Source organism: Protomyctophum bolini, assembly GCF_963924005.1.
Source record: "Protomyctophum bolini genome assembly, chromosome: 13".
NCBI classification, from domain to species: Eukaryota; Metazoa; Chordata; class Actinopteri; order Myctophiformes; family Myctophidae; genus Protomyctophum; species Protomyctophum bolini.
The window spans coordinates 5803149-5819719 of NC_137874.1; the positions used below are offsets into that span (position 1 = coordinate 5803149).

The 16571-nt window shown below is 42.5% G+C and overlaps 1 protein-coding gene across 3 annotated transcripts in view; it reads right to left on the reverse strand.

Annotated features, from left to right (window-relative positions):
* Positions 1–16571, reverse strand: part of LOC308327432 (glutamate receptor 3-like) — an 87876-nt gene that overhangs the window by 16575 nt on the left and 54730 nt on the right. For 2 of the 3 annotated variants that reach the window (XM_080780898.1, XM_080780897.1), the window contains exons 5-11: positions 12758–12811; positions 11979–12140; positions 11228–11395; positions 10244–10348; positions 7760–7867; positions 5486–5692; positions 3158–3531 (exon numbers count right to left, since the gene is read on the reverse strand). In XM_080780898.1, coding sequence (XP_080637024.1) covers positions 3158–3531; positions 5486–5692; positions 7760–7867; positions 10244–10348; positions 11228–11395; positions 11979–12140; positions 12758–12811 — 1178 coding nt within the window. The remainder of the gene's footprint in view (positions 1–3157; positions 3532–5485; positions 5693–7759; positions 7868–10243; positions 10349–11227; positions 11396–11978; positions 12141–12757; positions 12812–16571) is intronic. The other variant, XM_080780899.1, reaches the window with a different exon arrangement.

Below are 16571 nucleotides of genomic sequence, written 5' to 3' on the forward strand. Positions count from 1 at the left end.
CAGACAAAATTGCAGAGGTGCAGCTTAACTGAAACTTTATTTCAAATTGATGGTATAATACCCAGAGCTAATCACTGAGAGATTAATCCTTCCTTTTGTCCCCCACATTTTAATTATGCCTAACCACTGTCCTCACTAATCATTGTCCTCATGAATCCTATGTCCCTATTCTGTGCCAAACATTTGTTAAAAAGAAATAGCAGGTCTACAAGCTCACAATCACAAAGCATCACACTCGTAACACGACACATTGTGAACACCTACCTGTGTAGGTGAAGCATCAGTTACCAACCCTATAAAGCATGGTCGTAAAATATATTCTATTCTATATATTCAGACAAACTAGCGTAGTAAAATTACCTCTACAGAAAAGAACACAAAAACTCTCCGATGAAGGCATAATGCCGAAACACTTCAAAAATAAATAAATGGTAACTGATTGACATCCATCCATCTTCAACCGCTTATCCGTAGTTGGGTCGCGGGGGGGAACAGCTCCACCAGAGAGCTCCAGACTTCTCTCTCCAGAGCAACATTAGTAACTTCCTCCTGGGGGATCCCGAGGCGTTCCAAGGCCAGTGAGTCGATGTGATTCCTCCCACTGCGCCTTGGTCTGCCCCGGGGTCTCCTCCCAGTGGGACGTGCCTCGAGGACCTCCCTAGGGAGATGCCCGAGAGGCATATAATCAGATGCCCAAACCACCTAAGCGAAGAAGCAGCGACTCTACTCTGAGTATCTCTCGGGTGACTGAACTTCTCACCCTATCTCTAAGGGAGATGCCAGCCACCCATTGAAGAAAACTAATTTCGGCCGCTTGTATTCACGAGCTTATTCTTTCGGTCATGACCCACACTTCATGACCATAGGTGAGAGTAGGAACGGACATTGCTCAGTAGACGGAGAGCTTTGCCTTCTGGCTCAGCTCTCTTTTCGTCACAACAGTGCGGTACAGCGACTGCAATACCGCCCCTGCTGCTCCGATTCTCCGGCTGATCTCCTTCTCCGTCCTCCCCTCACTCGTGAACAAGACCCCGAGATACTCAAAATCCTTCACCTGGGGTAATGTCTCATTCCCTACCCGGACGGCACAATCCATCGGTTTCCTGCTGTGTCTTGCAAATCTTTATTTTGGAGTGCCCTTCCACCTCAGTGGATTTAATCTTATTGAGTTAACCTTATCAGCTGAGCACCCTCGCCCAAAGGCAAGCAGAGGCTCCAGTTTCTTTGGCTGCATAACTTTGACAACAACCACTAAGCCATCATCATCTTACTATAATTCAGGCAATGTCTGTCTGTCTGTCTGTCTGTCTGTCTGTCTGTCTGTCTGTCTGTCTGAATGTGTGTCAGAAACACTGCCGTATCTCCTCACCGCCTGCACCAATCACTCCCACTTTTCACACAGGCATTGACCATAATAATATGGAGGTCTTAACGAAGCCCTTTTTTCCAATTTAACATCATCATCATCATACTATAATTCAGTCAACGGCTGTCTGAATGTCTGTCTGTCTGTCTGTCTGTCTGAACGAAGCCCTTTTTCCAATTTAACAAATTATAAATTAATAATTAATTTATTAGTGAATTAAAAATGCGAAAACACACCCAGGGTGCAGTACCCCCAGCGGCCACAAGGTGGGGGGGGGGGGGGGCAATATCTCACAGCGGGTAAGGGCTAGTTTATATAATTAGCCAAAATATGCACTCATTTACCAACATTTACAAATTGTATGAACCGTGAAATAATTAAAGCCTTGTATAGGGATCAAACACTTTGTATAATACACAGTAGCTCTGTTTTTACTGATCAGATAAATCACAACTATATGCTGTATGATCTAATGAAGGAGAGGCACTTGGAGCTGTGTAGTAGTTGGAGGTTTCGGTGGTTTTGAGTTTTAGTTTTAGAATGACCGACAGAATGATGTGTAATGTAAATGTCTCAAAAATGAAATTCGGGAATGCTTGTTAAATAAAGAAGAAGAAGCGGGACATGATCTGGCTGATGTTTCAGCTCCATCCAGCTGAGTGGTAAATGAGTCTGATTTGGTCAACAGCTGTCAAAGAGCCCTATTATAACATGCAGAGGGCAGACTGCAGGTACAGTCGTTATACCAGAAGATGCACCGATTCCACACACCGCCTGTATGGCAAAACTGCGGCATCAATGTTGTTGTTTAGGACGGATCAACACTAAAGGTCTTGTATCGTCCGTCCAGTGTTAACATGTACATTGTGATGCATATTATTTTCTACTTTTCTTTCTTTTTGTCTTTTGTACACACAGTAGACCGAGTAGAGCATTCCTATACACAAAGAAAGCACATCCTTTTTCCACTCCTTTTAATTGTGATTAATCTCTCTGTGTGTGTGTGTGTGTGTGGGGGGGGGGGGGGGGGGGGGGGGGAGGGGCACTTCCCCTATTCCTGTCACTGATCCCTCAGATCCTGTGTGAAGTCCCAGACAACAAGACGAATGAATGATGAAGAATGAAACAAGATTCAGAGTCTCTTCCGCGAAGAGGGACACGAAGGGCAGCAGAACAACGATGAATAGAAATAGAAAGAGATGAATAAAAAAGGACGGAGCTGTCGAGACAAGACTTGGTACTCAGACATGGTATAATGGCGCTTCATCACGGGGTGAGAGAATGGATGGACGATGACGTGCTGCTCCGTGGTCGAAATACATTATATGCACCAAGTTGATGAGCGGTAAAATGAGACATGCAGCAAAAACACGGTAGCCCTCCAAAAGTCACGGGGAGTATATATATACAGCCAGGCAACTATATACTCGGTATGAAATAAATGACCCCTCATGTGCATTTTACAGCCCCTCAGCATGGTGGATATAAGTTATCTTGTGGATGCAACGCATCGCTGCTATAAGGCGGCATGCGGCTTGAAATAAAGGCGGACAATATGGTTAGGGAAGACAATGAGGTGCGGTGGGGGGGGGGGGGGACGGGACAAGCAGGAAGTGGAGTATATGCGGTCTGGGGGAACAGCTACAGGCGATATATGGAAGCTCAGAATAACATATATGCACCATGGGAGAGACTATAAAATGCAGAGAGATGATGAGGACAACTTAGAGGTGATGGGAGGTGAACACAACAACCAACCAACCGACCGACCGACCGACCAAAAAAACCAACCTTGGCGAGATATCGCATCCTTGCTGCATGAAGGCGCCCAGGGAGAACCACAGGCTGTTAAAAATGCCAAAGTCGTTGGGAGGGTCCGGAGGGCTCTGGGGGTCTTTGGCCTCGTCGTTCTCGTCCAGGTGCCACTCGTAGGGGCTGAAGCGGCTGACCAGGAAGAGCACCACGCTCACGCCGATATAGGCGAACACTATGCACATCCAGATCTCATAGGCCAGCGGGTCCAGGAAGGAGAAGACTCCCGGCTTGGACTTTTGGGGCTTCTTTATCATAATGGAGATGCCCAGGCTCATGAATGGCTTAGAGAAGTCTATGACTTCCTCCCGTACCAACGTTATAGTCAGAGGAGCCACGGCTATATCAGCTCTCTGCAAGAATGGGGGAATAGGCACAACAACAATGCACAACAGTAGTTAGTCGTCTGACACAAAGACACACAGAAGAATTAGGGGTAATAGATTTTTTTCAACTGGAAAAACGAACAAGAAAACAACGAAATAATAATCATGAATGTTTTCACGGTGCAGACATACGACTAAGTATGTGTCGGGATTTAAAGTTTAACCAAACCACCATGCAAAACATGAAATGCTGAAATTGAAAAGTCGAGTCCCTAATGTCATACTAGTATGTTCTCATAATCAGTCAATGTGGTACCGGATGTCATTTATAATATGAGTTATTTTTGGTGTTAGCATTATGTCATGCTTTAGCTATAGAAAAATAGCAGATCTACAAGCTCATAGCGCGCCTACGAGCTTGTAGGTCTGCTATTTTTGAAAAATCGTTAAAAAGCGGCACAAATCTTTGAATATATATATTCTTTCAGAGTGAACGTTTTTCTTATTTCGACGTCAGGCCTAAATGGGTTAAAAAAACATAAGTATTTGAGTGGCAGACTGGTGAAATGTGCCGTCTTATCATCAAACGATCGAACCACTGCACTGCACTATTAGCAAGCTGCACTCCACTCCCACTGCAACACTGAAGGAAGTGCTAGTGATGCTGAATGTCTTCCAGATCCTCTCCATGAATCAAAGTGGTGAAGGTTGGGATACGGAGGTGAAGGAGCTTATGCAAACAGTTCATAAAATTTGAATTAGCCTGTGACACTCTCCTCCATCAGCGGTCTCTGCAAAGCCTTACGGGCGCATCAATTAGTGATAAATACTTGCAGTGATAAGGATGTAGAGAGAGAGACAGAGAGAGAACCAGAGAGAGAGAGAGAGAGAGAGAGAGAGAGAGAGAGAGAGAGAGGATGATATTTGTAAATATAACGCAGAGCTCGACCTTAGCTCAGGTTACGAATGTCCTCGGCCGACACAGATTTACATTAATCATGGTCTCTATTACCTCCTGGCTCATTAGCATGCAAATAGCTAATTAATGGCCATACTGATGTACAGTAGATGCAACATTTTTCATATTAATGTGTATCTGGGGGGGGGGTGCTTGTGATCCCTTTGAGTTATAGATGGCATCTCTCTAAATCTAAAGTATCAATAATGATTATGACAAGAATCACATTTGTGTGGTAATTACTGGGTGAGGTTACGTTACGTTGATCAACACAAATTTTAACAAAGAGTATTTTGTGTTGCTCGCCAGTACAGCTGCGAAGAAAGTTATCTTGGTTAATTGGAAATCTGAAAAATTCACCTTCACAGAGACACTGGCTGAATGAGCTTTCATCATACTGTACTCCTGAAAAGATACTGTACACAATGTAAGGAGAATTAAGCCTGCTACTTTTGAAAAGATATGGGGTATAGGTTCTTTGAGGTTCTACCTTCAATATCTCCTCTGGGTTGATTTAGTTTTAGTTTTATTTATAATGTTATTTTTATTTATTTATCCGAGTTGATGTTGTCAAGTGGTGTTGTGTACAATACAGAGTAATGAGAGCTGTGTAGTTTACCTTTCTGGGGTGGGGGGTTGTTTTAGCTGTTTTTAGTTTATTTATTTTTTAGTTTGTCTAGAAGAAAAACATGATTCTGTAAGTCATTGTTTTAAATGATGATGTCTGCATTGTCATTAAATAAATCTTTAAAAACAATTCCCTATTTTTGGATTATTATTTGTATTTGTATTTTTAGAATAATCTTTGAATTTTTAGAATAGTCTAAATATAAATCAGTTGTTTTCCTGCATTGTTGGTTTCAAACGTTTACGCCCCTGTTGTTCGACTATAGTACTTTCTTTATGGGAACATTCATGAAAGATGGAATGTGTGTATCCATAACCATAACATACCACATTAAGCAAGTACAGTAAAAATAATTCTACCTACTTTCTACCTGTTTGCTGCAAACCGCCACTTACCCCATACACCAGCTCCCCCACCATCCCGTTCCACGTCTTTGTCTCTGGATCTCTGGCGCCGTACTTTCCGTCCGTAACTACAGACAGCTTATACTTTATCCCCACATGCTTTGCAATTTCAGAAGCTAAATCGACACAGTAGCCTTCGTATCTCTCGTTCCCGTCCGCCGTCAGGAAGTTTCTCTTGTACATCACATACGGAGCTTCCTGTACGATTAGACATAGTATGGTGAGTTCACAGTACAACGAGCAAAACATTATACACTAGTGGTCACTGGGCCGGACCTCTTTGGTCACTCACATGACGAAGGCCTTGCTTTTGGCTATACATGCACACATGCGTGGATAACAAAAAATGCACAGTCAACGGTAAGTACAAAATAGCGTGGTCAAAAAAAGCACTATGCAGAGTTAGTCACGGCCCACGCGGGTATGCTGGCTGGGGCACAGGCCCATGCAGCTAGCCACCAACCATCCAGCACAGCCTCAGAGGGCAGTGGGAGCTGTTATGGGGACAGAGCAGGATTATATAAAGCAGGAGAGCGGGGAGAAAGCGGGGGGTTTCCCTCATGCTAATCTAGTCCTATAGTGACTCATATTATCTGGATATGTGACTAGGCAACAGGGCATGGGTGAGGGTTCTCGCCTGCTTTTGCATTTGCTTGGTAAAAGAGGGTGGGAGGCAGGTTGAAAGAGGCACTGTTTCCAATTCGTCAAGTAAAAATCAGCGACAGCAATGAGGTTTGGGATGGTTCTGGCTTGTTTCTTCCTTTTGTGTCAAACTCAATCGTATTGTATAATCTAAAACTAAATCTAGAAAACCATTTAAATATAAAGTGCACCTATAGTTGTACGCAATAAATATCATTTAACTTGCGTCCAAACCAAACTGTTCATAGTGCAACAAAAAGTCTGGATTATACAACATGTCAGGTCAATTACTTACTGTGCTTAATCTATTTTTTTACGTCTCTATGGGCTTGGTTCAGATTGTGTAGTACCTTCTGATTCTATGATTCTTCTATGATTGCATGTCTGAGTTCCTATTGTTTTTACACAATAACATGGATAACTCTCCACGCTTGCGACCAGCAGCAATACGTTTGGTTTGATTGATGTATACATGTATATGTGTTTCAAGCCTTATGACCTGCTGTAAAACCTTTTGCCCTTCGGGGGACACTAATAAACAACCTTGAACCTTGAGTCCAAGTGCAGTTCTGGCTGGGGACCGCTTTCCCCTTCATGATGTTAAGTCGACCTTCCATTGTATGGCATTTTCTTAAAATCATGGTAATGTAATGAAAGACAGACAGCAAACTCTAACTTGTACTTGAACTTATATAAATGACTATTATGCATTGGAACTAATAGCCATACAGTACAGTACAGTACAGTACAGTAAATCAAATACAAGGCATGATTGGCATTGGCACAGTGATGGAATTACACACCTTACTGTGTGGCTTTCTAACCTAACCCTGCATAACATATAATATTATTTGGTTATGCAAAAAATCTAAATGAGAATGTATTGACTTAGATTTTCTGAATTTGTTTAAGATGAGACCATAATAGACAAAGTCAGAAAGAAGGTCACGGTTTTAAATGTAAGATAAGGAGTACCTTATTTTACATTTAAAGATGACTGCTGATGACTGCTGATTTAGCCTGCCACTACTGCATTGTGAGCCATATGACCATAATATCCTGAGAGTAAACGAATATAATATAATTCAAGTAATTCCAGAGGGAAAGAATTAAAATTAGTTTTGAGCAAGGGAATACCTAAAGTTAACAGGCTTTGCTTATGTCCTATTGACAGAGCAGGGCCCATCATGCAGTGTCCCCATAGTGCGCCAATTTATTATTTACAACATGACTGACTGAGCGTTATTTCTCTCCCTGATGTCACTGATCATTTACTTAATGAGAGGGAAACAAAAATGTGTCTTCACTTTTACTTACTGTACACACACTGAACGTCAAATAGTCTAACCTCTATAGTTATCATTAACAAAGCCGGTATTGTGACGTCACTGCTACAACAGACCACCGCAATGTCAAAAACCTCTAAATGCTTTGTCACCCACACGGATACAGTTGAAGCACTCTTTTTGTGTGAATCGACTGTTTCAACATGTAGTGAGTGGATGGAAAGCAACAAGAAAAAATATCCTACCCTCCCAGGACAGAATGCAACAATGGACACTTGACCCTGAGTGGCAGAAATCTTTGGTGGAACATTTCTTAAAATCTGCTTCAAAAGTGTACCATGATAGTAGTGACCACAATTGTTCGGTTTTCCACAGAAGAGGACTCGTTGGTGACCTGCGGATCCACTATATATACAAATTTCTCGTATTCATTCCAGTAGCCAATCTGAAAGGGACAGAGAGATTGACAGTTATTGCAAGAAGAAACATGTGCTTACAGATAGAAGCCTCCAAGTGCAGATGAGTTGGAAGGCGCTATCTGTATAATTGAAGACAGAATTGATCATGCATCATGAGGCTCATACGAGCTGGAGTAACACTGGTGGAGGCGATCGCTACAACCTGTGCTGTATGTACAGTATAGAGGCGGAGGATTGTTCTATTCCTAGCTATATAACCTCCTCAGCAATGACTTCATTACATAACAAGAAGGCAGTGCCCACGCTAGCATGCTGATAATACCAACACCAGGAAATATATCAACGCTGGCAGGCAGAAACCTTACAGTGTTCAACTTTTTTATGATTTCTCATAATATGCTACATGACACACGAGTGTCTGTAACTCTAAAAGCTATATCGTGTTGCATTGTGTCATAGGCTACTGTAGATCTGCTGTTATCGCTACAACCCATTTAGAATTAGACCTGAGATCATTCTAAAGATTTCTTCTGAATCAGTTTCCTGAAAAATCTATGTGTTTCTATGTCAGTGGTTCTAAAACTGTTTCATGTCAAGGACCCCCAGAATTATCTGAATATGGCCGCGGACCCCCCCCCCCCCATCTGAAAAAAATGTTGTTCCAGGGACCCCCCCAGAAACAAAGATATGAGTTAAAAAACTGTGACAGAATATATATTCAAAGATTTGCGCCACATTTTCACGATTCTTCTAAAATAGCAGATCTACAAGCTCACAGCACGGCACCGTGTGCCGCGCTATGAGTTTGTAGATATGCTATTTCTTTAATAGCTAAAGTATAACATAATGTTTAAAACACCAAAAGGGGTTCCCGTCCAGAATGGGTTAAAGTGATAGTAAAAGTGGCTAAATCTAAATATTCTATAAATATCTAACAAGAGAAAGGTATCATCAAGTGCTTATGACTTTGGACGTACAAGGTTGCCACCTAACAGCGACGATATACAAAATAGTCAGGATGTGTCTCATACTATTCATTTCGATACTCATTCCGGACAAACAGAATTTCACGTTGAAGTACAGTAAGCATCTCACTAAGCTTCTCCTGCATGACTGCCTGGACATCCTGAGACTTTATAGTCCTGTGTAGTTCTGAACTGTAAAGGCTATACATCTCCCAACTCTGTTTGTTCCAACTCCCAGTATACTCACTCTGTTGTCACTGCACATACAGTACAGTACAGTGCACGGTTGGCTGTGGTGAACAGGATCTGGTGAGCTGACGTAGCTACAGTATGTGAACAGGCAGTTCATTTTGGTACTTGTGGGGGCACCTTGTCAGAGTTCAGGGTCAAGACATATTGGAGCTGTGTGTGTGTGTGTGTGTGTGTGTGTGTGTGTGTGTGTGTGTGTGTGTGTGTGTGTGTGTGTGTGTGTGCTCGTGCATGCGGGTGTGCATGTCGATCTGTGTATGTGTGTATCTGTCTGTCAATCTGTGTGTCTGCATGTCTGTTTGAGTTTATGTCTATCTACAGTACAGTACAGTGCGTGCGTCTGTGCGTGCGTGCGTGCGTGCGTGCGTGCGCTCGCGTGTGTTGATAGCTTTTCTGCTGACAGCTATGTGTCCTCTGGCCTGCCCCCCTAAAGCCAGATTATGACACACGTGAAACCTGCGAGGCCACCTGCAGTCTCTGGAGCTAACTTCAAACGGCAGGGCATTGTTCTACTGTTGACGTGGCTTAGAGAGACAAGCACTTAGCCTTGAGCAAAGACTGCTTCTTATAGACCTTCTATGCAGTGTTGTTTTTGGCAGCAAATTTCAATTTTAGTTTAGTCATAGTCTTTGGACTGAAACCTAATTTAGTTTTAGTCACATTTTAGTCACCTGGAAATGTCTTAGTGTTAGTCTAGTTTGAGTCGACTAAATGTCATAGGATTTTAGTCGACGAATTCTACGGGTGATGTTACACTTGCTGAAAATAGCCGATCTACAAGTGTTTTTTACACTTGCTGAAAATAGCCGATCTGCAAGCCCCCAATGTGTCGCAACGCGACGCGTTGTGAGCTTGTAGCTATTTTCAGCATGCAACCAAGAGTAAAATGAGTTATAGTGGATCTCTTGTCCTAATTTAGTCTAGTTTTTATTTGTCGACGAAATTGCCAGTATATTTAGTCTTATAGTTTTAGTCATCGTAGCTTAGTTTTAATTTAGTTTCCATTCGTTTTTGTCAGTGGAAAAAGGTAAATAAAGCGATGAATATTAGTCTTACATAATATATCATGCAGTACACAGTATACATGCCATGTATGTCAAATACCAAGTACTTAGATTATAATGCCACAATCGTGTGAATCAGTTTTGTGACGTATATTAAGACGTGAGCATGTCTGTTCAACCTTACCTTCCTGGGACCTAGGATCTTCATCTCGTACACGTCGATGGTGTAGTTGGCTCTCCGACCGAATGTGTCAAACTGGATGTTGCCCGTCATGCCTTGCACTTGCACCTGCCATGAACGAATGCAAGGGAGTGATAATAAGATCTGTTATATTTGCATCCCAAGCGGATTTAATCGTGTACTCCCTGGCCTTGGTGTGACGACCTTGATGCAAATTGTGCACGGTGTCAAGACACTTAAAAATGTACGTGACCAATTTCATCCTTTGCTGTATGGCTAGAGGTTGTTGCTTTTATTGGCTTTGAGTTTCACATTTTCAACGGCTGTTCCACCTTTGTGTTTACATTTAAAAGGTCAAACACACAATATTTTGTGTATGGACTCACAACATTTTGTTATCTTTGATATGTTTCATATGGGTGTGTCACATATATTGTCATTTCATTTACTGTATACCCTGAATCTTGAATAAACAAAACAGTGGGAAAAAAAATGAAAAAAGCAAAAACAGCCAAATACAATCAAATATTGTTAATTGCCTGTAATTAGCCTAGTATCTTGAAGCTATAATCGAGGACTTAATGTCTAACATATTTTAAACTATATCTGTATGGTACAGTACGTTAATACATTATATAACTAGCACATATGCAGTGGTAGGAGCCGGAGGTGGTCTGCTCTCCCATTCCCAACTCTGGTGTTGGATAAGACACTGGATGACAATGTCAATAAAGTTAATCCAAGCAGACAGGCTATAGTGCAGTGGATTGGACACTAACGTGCCACTCTACTGCATAGTTCGAATGTCGTTGTAACTATAGCTCTCTCTCCATCAGGAGAGGGGTATAGTAGATAGACAACCGACAAAACTTGTCGCTTTTTAAAAACGTCAACCATACTAAAAACCGTATTAAAGTGAACGAGGGAAGAATACGAGAGAAGCCTCCTCTTCGCGTCACAGCGAAAGGCCTCCTCCAAGTCTCCTACCATTTTGAGGGCCCTCTCTATGTCGATGCCTTGGCTCCAGGGCACCGCGGGGTTCGCCAGGCAGTCACCGGCGCTGCCCCTTCGTGACACGTCCACCCGCTGGCGCCGGAGATAGCGGAAGGCCTCGGTGAGCACCAGGATGGCGTCGTGAGTCAGCGCCGACGTGTACTGAAACACACACACACACACACACACACACACCCCTCGACATGAAGTACACACAAAGCTACACACTGTCCGTTGCTCTCCCCAGGTTGGCGGAGGGTGTGTATAGAGCCCATGAGGATCACAGTAGATGATTGGCACAGGGGTGAAAAATGTTTTACAAAATCGTGGGATAAAAATATATATATATAAAAAAAAAAAAGCTACACACTGGACTACTGGGTGTCTATAATAAAGAGATAATAAAAAATAAAAGATAAAATAAATAATATTATAATTTCATCTTATCTTTACGTTATTTTAATTGTTATATGCACACTATTGAGGAAGCTCATAAGGCACAGTAATATTACATAACATTTGCCACTGGCTGTATTGTTTGTGAAAATAAACTATACCGGTAACTGTAATATCTGAGCCATACAGTAGTATACCCTCTTTTGTATAGCCTGTGAAGAGAAACAGATAACTGGACTCTGGAGGAAAAGAGATAGAGAGAGAGAGAGAGAGAGAGAGAGAGAGAGAGAGAGAGAGAGAGAGAGAGAGAGAGAGAGCGTGTAACATTGACAGCTATGCCTTTGCTGACCTTCAGCGGAGTGTTTTTCGCCTCTGGAAATTCTCTTTCATCTAGGCGTTCCCAGCGTTGGAGGAACTGCTGGACGATGGGACTGTCTGGATTTATGATCTGGAAGCCTGTGATGTTCGCTCCGCCAGCGACGACCTTATCCAGGCTCATGTTGGAAAAGCCCTGAGAGCAAAAAAAAGAGCACGGCTTGGTCAGATATACTGTAAAAGTCCACCAAATACCAGGCTAAATGAAGAAGGTCCCCCGTGGGACTCATGCCGCCATTTTTTTTTCCCGGGGGAAAAACATTTATGAAAAATGCAACAGTCTGCAAGGACGGCATGGAAAGCAATGAAAAGTCTGCAGCCTGAAAAGCAATAAACGTAATAGGGATATATGTTTAAAGACTTCACTGTTCTGTTCCGGTCTTGTTTTTCTAAGAGAGCTAAAGTTATTGTTTGTTCCGTGAACTGAAAGTTCATTCTGGCAATGTATACACTCTGGACGGGAACCCGTTTTGGTGTTTTAACTAAGCATTATGTTATACTTTAGCTATTGAAAAGATAGCAGATCTACAAGCTCATTATAGCGAGCTTGTAGGTCTGCTATTTTTGAAAAATCGTGAAAATGTGGCACAAATCTTTGAATATAACATATTCTTTCGGAATCTTTGAATATAACATATTCTTTCGGAAGACTTTTTATTTATTTCGACGTCAGGCCTATAAATGGGTTAATGTAGAGATGGTCTGAAAGGTCTTGCTCTTCTATAAGTTATATAAGTTATATATATTTCTTACCAGGTTGGCAAGGATGTAGTGGAACCCTCTGCCATTTTTCCCAATGATCACCGCCTACAAGGCAAAACAGAGACAGGTTTAAGCCATGTTAACCTCAATTGTATGAACAAAAAGTTTCAATGGCTTCTAATAATGTGGTTGTGGACAGGAGAGAGACACAGCAAGAGAGGGAGAGAGCAATTTGCAAAAGCTGTGTGGGAGGTTGCAGTTGTTGTGTCGTGCGTGTGTGCGTGCGTGCGTGCGTGCACATGTGTGTGAGAGAGACGAGACGAGAGAGAGAGAGATAGAGAGAGAGATAGATATAGAGAGAGAGAGAGAGAGAGAGAGAGAGAGAGAGAGAGAGAGAGAGAGTCTGATGACAGTGCTTGTTCCTTTTCATTAACTTCAACATGTAAAATAAGGTCAAACTTCTCTTTCATAAAGACGTGGCCTGTGTCTCACACGCACATCTTTATCTCAGCCAGGCCGAAGGCCATGGGGACAGATTATGCATTCACCCCTCTTTGTCATTGTGTCTGTGTGAGTTTTACAATAACTCAGAGAGATACAGTATAGGAACACACACACACAGTGACTGACACAACACACAGTCACACAGTCACACAGTCACACAGTCACACTAGCGTTTGAATGGACAGCTATCAGTCAAAAGGGGAGACATCGAAGAGGAAGGACGGTTGGGGGAGGATCAACATAATGGAATGTCAGAACAGGTCAGCTCCATATATGGAGATCTAAGGGTTTGAGGTCCAGAGTTAATTGCTGGCCGGCTCCATATATGCAGATCTAAAGGTGATGATCCAGTCTTCTCCATGAATGGCTATCCAGGGTTTGATGAGGTCAGTGGCGTGATCTTCATATATGGGGAGACGGCCTTATATGGAGCGTGTCACGAGGCGTGATGGACGGACGGACGGACGGACGGACGGACGGACTGACAGGTTTTGCAGGTTTTCATAGTAATCTGTGACCTATACAGTCGCAATAAAATAAAACAATCTAACACAATGGCCATGGTTCATGGCCATGAACCTGTCTGCTTCTGGCTGAAATCATGCAGTCTGAACTGGTACATTTAAAAGTGGATTGTCCGCAGCGCACACAATGTAATTCTGCTCCCTGTCCTCTTTATTTCAACCTATATACAACAACGTTTCGCCCGGCCCGGCCCCCTATAGGCGCGTTCCTGTGGGTCTGGAATGTCCCGGGGACCCCCACACGGTATACTGTAACTCAACCGTTTCGGACGTTTATATAATTTTCCTTCTTTTCATTTAAACAAATTATACCTGACCAAACTCTGTCTCTCTCTCTTTTCCCCTGAGCAAATTGTTTTCAAGAAGATACTGTACAGCGGGGGTGATTGTTTTATTTTCTCCACTCTCTCTCTATACACCATAATAACCCACGCAGTTTCAGGATGAGTATTTATACACGCCCAGCTATACTGGACAGCCACGCAAACTGAAACGTTCACTTGGTCTTATATCCTCCGACCAAGATGATCCACTGCTTCTGTTCCCTGCACCTTTCTTTCGGTTTTATGGACAACACATTAGCATTATTATATTTGTCATAGTATACTATATGTTGAGTTGACCTGTGTATATGACATGAGTTTCTCAAGTTGTAATAAATGATACGTATAGCTTGAGTTAGAGTTATAGTTCACTCGAGCAGCTTCATGCTATGCTCATGGGTGCATACTGTACATACTGTATATACTATAATACGCTGCATTATGTGGGTGTATGCAGTGTTTGCAAGACCCCACATGTCATACACTGACGTGGCATATCAGCTGACCAATTAGGCGGGGTATTTAAGCTCACCTATAGACTGCATGCATTCGTCCTGCCTTCCTTCTGCATTATGGTTCCTGGTTGTTACGCAATGTTTTGCTCCCACCGCCACCCCAGCACCACCGGTGTGTGTGTGTGTGTGTGTGTGTGGGGGGGGGGGGGTTGTTATTGTATATCAATATACCTGCTCTTATATGTTTAACCCATTCTGACCTGAGATCAGATTCATACGAGGTTTCCACTGGACACACACTGGTCTGATTAACCCATTCTGACCTGAGATCAGATTCTAAAAATGTCAGTCGTTCTTCGATTTTTCAAAAAATAGCAGACCTACAAGCTCGTAGCGCGCCACTCGGTGGCGCGCTATGAGCTTGTAGATCTGCTATTTTTCAATAGCTAAAGCATAACATGATGCTGGAACACCAAAATGGGTTCCCGGTCAGAATGGGTTAATGATGGTGTTTAATCTTAACAATAAGGGTTGAGCGGCGCGATATCCTATATGGCATGTTATTAATGAATCCTGTGCGGGGAAACGGTTAAGTGTGGTATAAAGTCTCAATCAGCTTTCAAAGTCAGTATACAGCAGTGTGTGACATTTCTATATATAAACAGCACGGAGAGGAAAACTGTGTCACCTGAATTCCAACCAAATAGGCCAAGGATGTGTGTCTCAGCTTTATACAGTATATATATATATATATTAATTAATATACACTGTATTACTATATACTGTATGTATGTATAACATTTCCTCAAAAAAGGGTAGTAAGAACTGATTCAAGAGGCATATATAATTACAATTTGAAACCGAGAGGAGAGCTATATCGCTGCACATTGATTGGCTCGTGCATTTTTAATGATCATTGAAAGGAAAGGACGGTCTCGATATACCAACGAGTCACAAGAACACAACTCAGGCCTATGGCGTTAAGACTTAGTGGACATCACAAAGTGTCATTATAACTGCAATGTGCTTTAATATTTGTACTATGTGGATAATTGCAACGATAATCACCACAATGATCTTTTTTTTTTTTGGTAGTTGTTTTTACACAACAAGTGTCTGGTGGTGTGGCCAGAATTTTAAATAACGGAGAACTGCTGTGGATATACGGATAAATCATTTCAAGCCAGCATAACTTTACCACTCATGCCATTTGTGTATACTGTACGTTGTTGCAAGACAAACAGCTGAAAGAGCTGATGTACTGTACAAGGATATACAATGTGCCGCCTCGTGACATCTGCTATGTTCGTCTATTAAAAGAAAGAAAAGGCTTCAGAATTGTTTTTTGTATTTACTTTCACCTCTCTACTGACATGCCCCCCCCCCCCCCCAAAAAAAATAGGGACATTATACAAATAACTCAAAAAGTAAATAAATCCATTAGTGGTGTGACAGTGATTCAGCAGGGAATAATACGCAGTATTTATAGCAGCAAGGAGGTCCCACTGTGCATCAGCTTTGATAGACAGCCGGGGTGCCTCTCTCGGGAGCAGAGACACAGCAGCAAAAACAGGAGCACGGGGAACATGATAGGCAGCAGAAATATAAAGGCCATAACTCTTCAGCACATGGATGTGCTGAATCGTTCCTTGTTTTACTTCATACGCGTGTATAGTTTATAGAATTTAACACGTCAAATAAAAAATTTGACCATCATTCATAACATCGTACTATAAGGTATAATTAAACCTAGAAATCCAAGCTACAGCTCATACCATGGCATTTACCACTGAGAGAAAGACCGTGAGAGACAGAGACAGAGGCAGAGAGGCAGAGACAGAGGCAGAGGCAGAGACAGAGACAGAGGCAGAGGCAGAGGCAGAGGCAGAGGCAGAGGCAGAGGCAGAGGCAGAGGCAGAGGCAGAGGCAGAGGCAGAGGCAGAGACAGAGAGGCAGAGGCAGAGACAGAGGCAGAGACAGAGACAGAGAGAGTAGAAACAGGTAAGGGGTTTGGGACAACAGTTGTCCTATAGGTCACACTAATCTTAATCCTTGAACC